General features: G+C 48.6%; 1 protein-coding gene across 4 annotated transcripts in view; it reads right to left on the bottom strand.

The window, feature by feature from the left end:
• Positions 1-664: 664 nt before the first annotated feature.
• The window catches only part of plxnb3 (plexin B3), a 73,904-nt gene continuing 62,103 nt past the window's right edge, over positions 665-12,465 (bottom strand). For all 4 annotated transcript variants that reach the window (XM_055012933.1, XM_055012934.1, XM_055012932.1 and 1 more), the window contains 15 exons: position 12,465; positions 12,204-12,382; positions 11,470-11,536; positions 11,240-11,386; positions 11,071-11,151; positions 10,786-10,864; positions 10,602-10,705; positions 10,426-10,513; positions 9,839-10,005; positions 9,508-9,668; positions 9,283-9,430; positions 9,144-9,208; positions 8,751-8,826; positions 8,599-8,673; positions 665-4,019 (listed from right to left, as the gene is read on the bottom strand). The exon at position 12,465 is cut by the window's right edge and continues 217 nt beyond it. In XM_055012933.1, the coding sequence (XP_054868908.1) occupies positions 3,915-4,019; positions 8,599-8,673; positions 8,751-8,826; positions 9,144-9,208; positions 9,283-9,430; positions 9,508-9,668; positions 9,839-10,005; positions 10,426-10,513; positions 10,602-10,705; positions 10,786-10,864; positions 11,071-11,151; positions 11,240-11,386; positions 11,470-11,536; positions 12,204-12,382; position 12,465 (1,543 nt within the window). In that variant the 3' untranslated portion in view covers positions 665-3,914. The remainder of the gene's footprint in view (positions 4,020-8,598; positions 8,674-8,750; positions 8,827-9,143; positions 9,209-9,282; positions 9,431-9,507; positions 9,669-9,838; positions 10,006-10,425; positions 10,514-10,601; positions 10,706-10,785; positions 10,865-11,070; positions 11,152-11,239; positions 11,387-11,469; positions 11,537-12,203; positions 12,383-12,464) is intronic.

The following is a 12,465-nucleotide window of genomic DNA, read 5'->3' as shown; positions in this document are numbered from 1 at the left end:
AAGGATTACAATACTGAAAATGAATTCAAAATAAATTATGAAACAAATGATTAACATAAATTTCAAAATTACATTATTTACATTATTTAGATTATTTTAATGAAACTTTAAAAAGAATCGTAATCAAAAAATAAAATAAAATCTAATTTATTCAAACATTACTAATGGAGGATCAATAATTATACTAAAAATCCTAGAAATAAACAGAATTAGTTTTAGAATTTGCTGTAAATGTTATTGAACCAGCTGCATGTGTCTCTGGTTCCGTTCTTCATCTGGGTTCCTTCATGTGGATAATAAAATTCTGCTGTCTTTAACTTTAACCTTTTCTCTACGAAATTTTAATGTAAATTATTTTAACTGATTTTGTAATGAAATTCTAATTGTAACAAATCTTTATTATTGTTATTATTATTAGCCTCTCCACTTAACTAACTTTATCAATTTAAATTTAATTTACTATTTCATATAAATTTTCATCCACTTAAGCTCCAGTTCTACGTTAGTGAATGCTAATTGAACTTATATCGCTAGTGTTGTTCCTCCTCCCCTCCTGGCTCTGCTCCGCCCCCTGGTGGACACAGGAAGTTCTTACATTCATCACAGTCCCTGAACGCATCATCAGTGACATCAGAGCAGCATCATGATGACTCGACACAGCAGAGACGTGTTAAAATTAAAACTTTATTTTTTACATCATACAAACTGTGTTTGGCCTCCTGCCTTTTCACAATAAAAGCACATTTCCATTGCAGACCGACTCATCTTCATCATCATCATCAGACAGTATTTACAGGCACATTTACACACTGTTAGCAAACTGTACACAGTCAGTAGAAAAGCTTCTCTCAGCTCATCCTCATTATGTTTTTGAACTTTTATTCCCTTGTAGAAAAAATGATGCAGTAACAAACAGAGCTTGACCAATCAGAGCTCAGGATCCAACTGTACACAGGTCAGGTGACATCCGCATCATCAGTGACACGGCAGCGGTTAAACCCCGCCCCTCATCTTTAAAAATAAACAAAGAAAATTATGTAGAAGAAGAAGCACCATCATCATCATCATCATCACACTCATGCAGAATTTATTCTGAAAGAACTACGTCTATGGGTCGAACACAGGCTCAAAAAACACGCAAGGCAAAACACAGTCCGAATATCAGGAGAGAAGAAAAAGAGTCCAGCAGGAGGACTTGATCAGGGTTCTGGTTCTGATCTGCAGCAGAGACCACCCTCTGACTGCTTATTGCCTGCTGGGTCCAGTCCAGCCACCGTCCATTTACATACAGCACAAGTCCAAGGGGGTCCAACAGGGTTCAGAACAGTCCAAGAGGGTCTAGGAGGGTCCAGGACGGTCAAAATAGGTCTACAACTATCCAGAACAGTCCAGAAAGGTCTAGAACAGTCGAGGAGACTCCAGGAAGGTCAAAGCAGGTCTAGAACTGTCCACAACAGTCCAAGAAGGCCTACAACACTTGATTAGGGTCCAGGAAGGTCCAGGACAGACAGGATAGGTCTAGACCAGTCCAGAACAGTCCAGGAAGGTCTAGTAGAGTCAAGGAACGTCCATAACAGTCCAGACCCAATAAGGATGGTCCAGGACCAACAAGGACAGTCCAGGACAGTCAAGGAGGCTCTAGGATGGTCCAGCAAGGTCCAGGATAGTCAAGACAAGTCTAGACCAGTCCAGGGAGCTCTAGAACAGGCCAGGACAAATCAGGAAGGTCCACAATGGTCAAGGAGGGCCAGGGACGGTCCAGGAAAGTCTGGAACAGTTCAGGAAGGTCGAGAACGGCCCAAGAAGTGTCGTATTAGTCAGAGATGAACACTGTGGTCCACAGAGAGCAGGACAATGTAACAGCTACAACGACATGGTTGCCGTGGAGATACAGCATATAACGTCAGGCTGAATCCAAACGTCCTGACAGACGTCGACTCGTCAAACCACTGGGACTGTGACCCTGTTGGCCGGCGCTGCTTCACAGAGGCTGATATGTGTAAATCTGGATCATCAAACTCGGTCCGACCGGTTCTAACTGGTTTTATTGCTGGTTTTCTCTGGTGAGGACTGTTTGGACTCAGCCTGTCGGACAGTTCAGCACTCTGAAAACCAAAACAGGAAAACTAGAACACAGGTTAGCTCTCAGGGTTCCAGTGTGTTGATGTTTCTGGTTCTAAAATAATTTTATCTCCCATGATGCACTAGGACATTTGATCAATAAGCTGCTGTCAGAGCAGACAGTGCCACCAAGCTGCAAGAGTGAAGGCACAGCTGGGATAAATAGTATAAATAGGACTTACAGTATGTACACACAATAAGTTAGTAACTAGCTAACACACACACACGCTTTAGCTCCGCCCACAGATTGTTTTCATCAGCTCGTCGTTGTTCAGCAGGTTGTATGTTTCAGTGTGACTCCGTGTTCTGTCCAACATGCTAAGACCTGATCATTTATAAAGAATACCAACAGATATGCAGCTGGAGAACGGAGGAAAAAGAGAGTTCTACAGCTGCAGGAACATCTGGACAGGTTTAAATTCACCACAAAACAACAAAGTCCTCATTTCAAATAACTAATTTAAAACTGTTTCAACTAACTGGCTGTGATGACGTCTGTCTGAACCAATCAGAAACGAGTCTGATCATCTGACAGGAAGTGACCTCAGAACCACATGTTCTTCACCTTCTGATGTAGTGTTCTAAAAGGTTCTTAGTGTTTACTGGAGTTCTTTGGTGACTCCAATAAAAAATTAAAACCAGGTGGGTCCGCAAAGAACTGTCTGGAAAATGGTTCCTTAAACAACCTATTTTTGGAAAGGTTCTTTGAAGCTAACTTCAAGGTGCTTAAATTAATCATGTTTTTGTTGTTCTTTGTGTGTGCCTTTGGAAGTTCTTCAGAGAACCTCCTGCTAAAAGGTTCTTTGAAGAACTAAAACTGTGTTTTCAAAGAACCTCTTGCTAAAAGGTTTTTTGAAGAACTAAAAATGTGTTTTCAGTAGCATCGCTTCTAAGAACCATTTCTGGTTCCAGTTACTAGAACGTTATTTTTCTGTGTAACTACAGTTTGTTCTGCTTATAGTTAATGTTGAAGCCTTTGGATCTACGGTGGAACAGAAAGACCAAGAGGAACCACAAGCAGGCTGGTCCTGGAAACATTCCACCTCATGGCTGAACAGAGCTCCTGCTGTGGAACCATTTGGTCCGAGGTTCTGTCCTGGTTCCTATGAGGTGAGTGGACATGTGAAGAATGATCCAGCAGACGTCACCGAGCCGAGCAGTTCAAATCAGACCTGAGAACCTGGTGAGTCGACCCGGACTCGACCTGGATGTGAGGAAGACTGGGAGGACTGGTCAGGAACTGGAGTCACACTGATATGAACGCTCCCTGATCCTGGTTCTGGTTCTGGTTCAGTTATTGCGTTCAGAGATCGTCAGATTCAGAGCTGCTGGTTTCAGTAGAAAACGCAAAAATACAAACTAGTCGTCTGAGCTCAGTAGATCAATAATCAATACATGTGATCAAAAGCTTTAAATTGTGCTTTTTGACTAACAGCAGGGAACTCTGGGAAACGTAGTACAAGGCAGCAGGTGACGACGATGTTCCCTGATCTGATTGGTTAGATTGTCGATGTGCACCACAGGCTGGTGTCAAGGTTTGGGTTAGTTCAACGTTAGTTTAACATCAGTTTAACTGCTGCTGTGTGAAGGAATCTAAAGACCTGGGATCTCCTGAGTCTGACTATAAAAACCTCGTATGTCCCACACACACACACACACACACACACACACACACACACACACACACACACACACAAACACACACACACACACACACACTCAGCAGGAAGACACAGCGCCACAGCCGTCCAATCAGATTCTCTGCCTCATCCTTCTCAGCAGGTCAGAGGTCATCAGAGGTCAGTGACTTTATTCTCCACCAGGGCGGCGACCTGCTGCAGCCGATACGCCAACTGCATCTTCTGACCAGAACTGTCCTCCTCCAGAGACATGATGACCTGACAGACAGACAGACAGACAGACAGACAGACAGGCAGGCAGGCAGGCAGGCAGGCAGGCAGGCAGGCAGACAGGCAGGCAGACAGGCAGGTAGACAGGCAGGCAGGCAGACAGACAGGCAGGCAGGCAGGCAGGCAGACAGACAGGTAGACAGGCAGGCAGGCAGGCAGACAGGCAGACAGACAGGTAGACAGGCAGGCAGGCAGGCAGACAGGCAGGCAGGCAGGCAGACAGGCAGGCAGGTAGACAGGCAGGTAGGCAGGCAGGCAGACAGGCAGACAGACAGACAGGCAGACAGGTAGACAGGCAGGTAGGCAGGCAGGCAGGCAGGCAGGCAGACAGACAGGCAGACAGGCAGACAGGCAGACAGGCAGGCAGGCAGGCAGGCAGGCAGACAGGCAGGCAGACAGACAGGTAGACAGGCAGGTAGGCAGGCAGGCAGGCAGGCAGGCAGACAGACAGACAGGCAGGCAGACAGACAGGCAGGCAGGCAGGCAGGCAGACAGACAGACAGACAGGTAGGCAGGCAGGCAGACAGACAGGCAGGCAGGCAGGCAGGCAGACAGACAGACAGGCAGGCAGGCAGGCAGACAGACAGACAGACAGGCAGGCAGGCAGGCAGGCAGACAGACAGGCAGACAGGCAAATAGGCAGGCAGACAGGCAGGCAGATAGACAGGTAGACAGACAGGCAGGCAGACAGGCAGGCAGATAGACAGGTAGACAGACAGGCAGATAGGCAGGTAGACAGACAGGCAGATAGGCAGGTAGACAGACAGGCAGACAGGCAGACAGGCAGGCAGACAGACAGGCAGGCAGGCAGGCAGACAGACAGGAAGGCAGGCAGGCAGACAGACAGACGGATGGGCAGACAGACGAGCAGACAGACGGGCAGGCAGGCGGGCAGGGAGGTTAGACGGGTGCTTTATTGCTCAGACTTGTTGAAATAAACAGATTCATGGTCTTTAAATCTGTGGATGTTCTCAGTCATCCAGGTCATGATAAGTCTCAAGCAAGCATAAGTTATGGCAACTGGACTAACCTCGTGTGAGTCGAAAACGTTTCACCTCTCATCCAAGAGGCTTCTTCAGTTCTGAAAGCCTGGTGGGGAGTACCAGATATTTATCCACCAGGAGGGTGGTGGTAAAAACAAGTGGACAAAGACCCGAAACCAACAGACTCGTTAGGTGTTAATGTGAGTCGTTAGCCTTTGATGGGCGGTCGTTACCCCTCCCAGCCCTCTAGGAGGGTGGTTGGGGGTCACCTGACTGCAAGTGGGACAGATGGCTGCACCTCCTTGGGAGGGCTCTAAGAACGGCGTTGTAAGTGGGAGACAAGTGGTGTCTGAGGCCCCCTCCTCTGTTCAAAGATGGCCGTTCTAGTTTGACATGAATGGCTTCTTTTACCCCTCTCTCAAACCATCTGTCCTCTCTGGCTAGAATGCGCACCTTGTGGTCATCAAAGGAGTGCCCCTTCTCCTTGAGGTGGAGGTGGACTGCTGAGTCCTGGCCTGTGGTCGTGGCCCTCCTGTGTTGTGCCATGCGCTTGTGTAATGGCTGCTTAGTCTCTCCAATGTACAGGTCAGAGCATTCCTCATTGCACTGCACTGCGTACACCACATTGCTCTGTTTCTCCCTTGGAATTTTGTCCTTGGGATGGACCAGCTTTTGCCTCAGAGTGTTGCTGGGCTTGAAGTGTACTGGGATCTGGTGGGTGTTAAAGATCCTCCTGAGTTTCTCTGAAATTCCTGCCACATAGGGGATGACAATGTTGTTTCTCTTTTTGTGGTCCTCGTCTTTCTTATCCTCCCTGCGCTTTTTTGCTGTTTTGATAAAAGCCCAGTTTGGATAGCCACAAGTTTGAAGAGCAGAGTGAATATGTTTGTGTTCCCTTCTTTTTCCATCCGCTTCTGATGGGATGTTCTGTGCTCTGTGCTTTAAGGTACGGATCACCCCCAACTTGTGTTCTAGTGGGTGGTGTGAATCAAACAGGAGGTACTGGTCTGTGTGAGTGGGTTTTCTGTAGACCTCAATGTTGAGTTCCCCATTGGTTTCAATGCGTACCACGCAATCTAGAAACGCCAGACAGTTGTCTTGGACATCCTCTCTTGTGAACTTGATGTTTTTATCCACCGAGTTGAGGTGTTCTGTGAAAGGTTCGACCTCACCCTTCCTGATGGTGACCCATGTGTCATCCACATATCTGAACCAGTGCCTCGGGGAGTGGCCACTGAATGTTCTCAGTGCCACAATCTCCATTTCTTCCATGTACAGGTTAGCTACAATGGGGGATACAGGGGATCCCATGGCACAGCCGTGTTTTTGCCTGTAGAAACCATTGTTGTACTGGAAATAAGTGGTGCTGAGGCAAAGGTTAAGGAGGTCACACACCTGTTCAGGGGAGAGGTTGGTCCTCTCAGACAGAGAGTTGTCAAGCAACAGTTTTCTCTTTACTGTCTGTATTGCATCTCCAGTGGGAATGCAAGTAAAAAGCGAAGTCACGTCATATGAAACCATAGTTTCCTCAGGGTCTAAGCTGATTTTTCTGACCTTGTTTGTAAAGTCCATCGAGTTCCTTATGTGGTGGGGGGTGTCCCCCACCAATGGGGAAAGGATGGTGGCAAGATACTTAGCAATGTTGTATGTCACAGAGTTGATGCTGCTTACAATTGGTCTCAGAGGGGCGCCCTCTTTGTGAATTTTTGGCAGCCCGTATATGCAAGGGATAGCATCGCCTGGATAGAGTTTGTAGTACAGGGCCCGGTCGATGATCTGAACTGGAGAAAGTTCAGATCATCGACCGGGCCCTGTACTACAAACTCTATCCAGGCGATGCTATCCCTTGCATATACGGGCTGCCAAAAATTCACAAAGAGGGCGCCCCTCTGAGACCAATTGTAAGCAGCATCAACTCTGTGACATACAACATTGCTAAGTATCTTGCCACCATCCTTTCCCCATTGGTGGGGGACACCCCCCACCACATAAGGAACTCGATGGACTTTACAAACAAGGTCAGAAAAATCAGCTTAGACCCTGAGGAAACTATGGTTTCATATGACGTGACTTCGCTTTTTACTTGCATTCCCACTGGAGATGCAATACAGACAGTAAAGAGAAAACTGTTGCTTGACAACTCTCTGTCTGAGAGGACCAACCTCTCCCCTGAACAGGTGTGTGACCTCCTTAACCTTTGCCTCAGCACCACTTATTTCCAGTACAACAATGGTTTCTACAGGCAAAAACACGGCTGTGCCATGGGATCCCCTGTATCCCCCATTGTAGCTAACCTGTACATGGAAGAAATGGAGATTGTGGCACTGAGAACATTCAGTGGCCACTCCCCGAGGCACTGGTTCAGATATGTGGATGACACATGGGTCACCATCAGGAAGGGTGAGGTCGAACCTTTCACAGAACACCTCAACTCGGTGGATAAAAACATCAAGTTCACAAGAGAGGATGTCCAAGACAACTGTCTGGCGTTTCTAGATTGCGTGGTACGCATTGAAACCAATGGGGAACTCAACATTGAGGTCTACAGAAAACCCACTCACACAGACCAGTACCTCCTGTTTGATTCACACCACCCACTAGAACACAAGTTGGGGGTGATCCGTACCTTAAAGCACAGAGCACAGAACATCCCATCAGAAGCGGATGGAAAAAGAAGGGAACACAAACATATTCACTCTGCTCTTCAAACTTGTGGCTATCCAAACTGGGCTTTTATCAAAACAGCAAAAAAGCGCAGGGAGGATAAGAAAGACGAGGACCACAAAAAGAGAAACAACATTGTCATCCCCTATGTGGCAGGAATTTCAGAGAAACTCAGGAGGATCTTTAACACCCACCAGATCCCAGTACACTTCAAGCCCAGCAACACTCTGAGGCAAAAGCTGGTCCATCCCAAGGACAAAATTCCAAGGGAGAAACAGAGCAATGTGGTGTACGCAGTGCAGTGCAATGAGGAATGCTCTGACCTGTACATTGGAGAGACTAAGCAGCCATTACACAAGCGCATGGCACAACACAGGAGGGCCACGACCACAGGCCAGGACTCAGCAGTCCACCTCCACCTCAAGGAGAAGGGGCACTCCTTTGATGACCACAAGGTGCGCATTCTAGCCAGAGAGGACAGATGGTTTGAGAGAGGGGTAAAAGAAGCCATTCATGTCAAACTAGAACGGCCATCTTTGAACAGAGGAGGGGGCCTCAGACACCACTTGTCTCCCACTTACAACGCCGTTCTTAGAGCCCTCCCAAGGAGGTGCAGCCATCTGTCCCACTTGCAGTCAGGTGACCCCCAACCACCCTCCTAGAGGGCTGGGAGGGGTAACGACCGCCCATCAAAGGCTAACGACTCACATTAACACCTAACGAGTCTGTTGGTTTCGGGTCTTTGTCCACTTGTTTTTACCACCACCCTCCTGGTGGATAAATATCTGGTACTCCCCACCAGGCTTTCAGAACTGAAGAAGCCTCTTGGATGAGAGGTGAAACGTTTTCGACTCACACGAGGTTAGTCCAGTTGCCATAACTTATGCTTGCTTGAGACGATTCATGGTCTTTATTCTCACCTGGTCGTAATACTTGTTGATGTACTTGTAGAGCTCATGAAGAGCAACAAGACTGTTCATCTCTGAGGCAAAACTCTGCAGACAGACAGACAGTATTATTATCATGTTTCCAGCATGTTTCAGTCTCTACAGGTGAGTGTTTGTTCACTGACCCCCGACAGTTCAGTCAGAGTGGAGTTCATCTCCTGATAACAGCCTGAAGCAGCGCTGTGGATGTCACTGTAGTACCTACACACACACAGACACACACACACACACAGACACACACACACACAGACACAGACACACACTAGTTATATAGGGTCACATTAGTAACCGTGCAGCTAAGTGTTTCTATGGTAACTGTGCAGCTAAGTGTTTCTATGTTAACCATACAACTAAGTGTTTCTATGGTAACGGTACAGTTAAATGTTACTATGGTAACCGTACAGCTGATTGTTGCTATGCTAACTGTACAGCTAAGTGTTTCTATGGTAACCATACAGCTAAGTGTTGCTATGGTAACGGGAACTTGGCATGTTGTATGAGCGGTGTAGCTGTCTCACCTCTCTACCAGCTGCTTGTATCGGGGGATTTCTCTGGCGTACAGCAGCTTGTTGACAGGAGAGTCCTGATTGGACAAAGGGTTACCATCAGGTCACATGACTAAAGCATAAAGCAGACAGACAGACAGACAGGTCATACCCGTCCGACTTTGTGCTCCGAGGTGGTGCAGGAGTCGATGAAGGTCTGAGCGATGACTGACAGGACGGCGTCGATGCTGTCGGTCACCTGAACGTCCAGAACAAACTGAGGGTTCTTCAGGATGTTCACCCAGAACCTGAGAGGGAGACTGGAGAAGGACAGACGGGTCAGACAGACAGGTCAGAGAGAGAGACCGTCTCTGCCAGATGTCCAGCTGTGTCTCACCTGTTGGTCTTCCAGATGTGGACCGTCTCTGGGTCGTCAATTCCGTGTTTCTCAGCCATGTCGTCCAGGAAGTCGAAGAAGAACCTGACGGCGATGGGAGGAGGACGCTTTGTACTGAGGATCGCCACGAAGACGTCGTCCACAAACTTCTGCAACGTCCCCTACAGAGGTATAGACAGGTGAGAGACAGACAGGTGAGAGGCAGACAGGTTGGAGACAGACAGGTTGGAGACAGACAGGTGAGGGACAGACAGGTGAAGGACAGAAAGGTGAGAGACAGATAGGTGAGGGACAGACAGGTGAGGGACATCCAGGTGAACTCCAGGTGTACCTTCATGGACAGCAGCCTGGTCAGGTAGATCTCAGGTATGGCCTTGGCCCTCTCTCGTTCCCTCATGCTGCTCTTCCTGTGTTTGGGGATCTCAGGATCTTCGCTGCTCTTCACCAGGTGCCACAGCCTTAGCCCCTCCTCCTCCTCCCCCTCTAGCATCGGTGTTTCTACGGCAACCACACAGAGATGGTCACCACGGCAACCAGGACGAGGACAGGGTAAAGACCACAGAGGTGTCGGTTCTGGATGGACCTCTTGATCTTAAACAAGGTTCTATTTGAATGGTGTCTAGGTGAGATACGGTTCTCCATGTCTGGACGCTGGGTTCTAGAGCTTCTACATTGTCCTGTTTCATCCTGTTTCTACTAGATCCTTGATGTTCTAGATGTTCTATGTTGTTGTTTTTGTTGTGTCAAATTTGAGTTCAGTAATTTCCAGCAGATTGTCTTTAAGTTGATGATCCTGATGGTTCTGTGCTGTTCTGGGTAACTGATGTTCTGTTAATTCTATTTTCTAGATGTTCTAGATGGTTCTAGGTGGTTCTAGATGGTCCTACATGCTTCTAGATGGTTCTGTGTGGTTCTTACTCTCTCCTGTCTGGAACACCTGGTTGACTCCAACTCCTCCTGAACTCTGAGAACGAGGTATCAGAGCTACAGTGGCTCCATCTGGAACCTGCAGAGGACGAGAACAGGTGAACAACGAGGTGGAGAAAGGGGGCGGGGCCCAGGCGGACGCGCTGTGATTGGTCGATCATCGTTACCTTGTAGTGCTGCAGAGTGTTGAGTCGTTTCCAGCGACCCTGAACCACCGCCGTGACATCATCATCCGACAGGGTCAGGTGACCCGCCTGACCTGAACGCCATTCTGTCAGCAAACACAGAGACAGGTGAGTACGAGCTGTCTGCCAAGCACAAACAGGTGAGACAGGTGAGACAGGTGAGTACCGAGATCCAGACTGTCGGCTGCAGGTCTCTGAGAGAACGGAGCTCCTCGATACACCTGATCCAGGATCTTATCCTTCACCTGTAGACAAACAGGTAGGTGAGAGGCAGGTCGACAGGTGAGGAACAGACAGACAGACAGGTAAGTGAGAGGCAGGTAGACAGGTGAGGAACAGACAGACAGACAAGTAGGTGAAAGGCAGGTGGACAGGTGAGGAACAGACAGACAGACGGACAGGTAGGTGAGAGGCAGGTAGACAGGTGAGGAACAGACAGACAGGTACCTACCTGTGTGATGGTGTCGGTGTCGAGCACCTTAACAGGACACGGCTGAACCTCAATGCCGTTCTTCACCAACACTGTCAGAGTCTAAGAGAGAGACAGGTACAGAAAGGTGAGACAGGTGTGGTGACAAACAGCTGATACAGACAGGTAAGAGGTGTGTTGCAGTGGTTACCATGGCACAGTAGTCGATGTCCTCTCGCAGCAGATGGCTGTCGTTGAGCGTCCGCTTGGCTTTCCCCGTCACCACGTCCACCGGTCCTTTGTCCACCTGGTACTTTATGGCTCTGTAGAGCATGTAGAGAGGCTCCCCCGCCACCTCCTAACCCACAGGGGAAACAGGTGAGACAGGTGAGACAGGCAGCAGGCAGACAGGCGGGTACACACTGACAGGCAGACAGCTACCTTCAGGAAGGAGTAGAGGCAGATGGACATCCAGTTGGTCAGCATCTTCTCAACAACCGTCTCAGTCCTGAAGATGGAGATGGACAGAAGATGAAGCAGACAGACACAAAGGTAGACAGACAGGCAGATAGACAGGTAGACAGACAGGCAGATCAACAGACAGGCAGACAGACAGACAGACAGTCAGGTAGACAGGCAGACAGTCAGACAGACAGGTAGACAGACAGGTAGACGAGTAGACAGACAGACAGACAGGTAGACGAGTAGACAGACAGACAGACAGGTAGACAGGTAGGCAGACAGACAGGTAGACAGGCAGACAGACAGACAGACAGACAGGTAGACAGGCAGACAGACAGGTAGACAGACGGATAGGTAGACAAACCTGTAGACAGACAGGCAGACAGACGGGCAGACAGACAGACAGGTAGACAAGCAGACAGACAGGTAGACAGACAGACAGACAGACAGATAGACAGGTAGACAGACAGGTAGACAGGTATGCAGACAGACAGGTAGACAGGCAGACAGACAGACTCTTTAACTAAACATTTATTTAACTAGGATTCACATCAAACACTGAATTGGACTGAAAACCTTCAGAACTAAAACTCTGAACCCAGACGGTTGATCAGGAACTGTTGAACTGTGGAGACTCATCAGACTCCTTAAACATTCTATGGTTGCATCTGAAGGTTTGTCTCCGTTGGTCCTTGTGGGGTTCTGGTACGTACCGGCGCAGCATGAGTTTGGGGTTCTTGGCAACGTACTGCTGGACCAGGTCCTGCAGCAGACTCTTCATCACCTCGGTGAAGTACTCCAGCTTGTCGTGCAGAGCCATGGTGAGCAGACTGGCCACGTAGCCCCGGTCCCTCTGAGAGAAGCCCTGCTGGGCCTCCAGAGTGTGGATGAACTGGAACACAGAAAACAACGTCACCTGTACATCCAGGTGTCACCGGACCTCACCTGTCGCCTGAAGCCCTGCCCACACCCACC

This window comes from Amphiprion ocellaris, chromosome 8 (genome assembly GCF_022539595.1).
Source record: "Amphiprion ocellaris isolate individual 3 ecotype Okinawa chromosome 8, ASM2253959v1, whole genome shotgun sequence".
NCBI classification, from domain to species: domain Eukaryota; kingdom Metazoa; phylum Chordata; class Actinopteri; family Pomacentridae; genus Amphiprion; species Amphiprion ocellaris.
The sequence above is the reverse complement of the archived record's forward strand: the minus strand, read 5'-3'. Positions and strand labels throughout refer to the sequence as shown.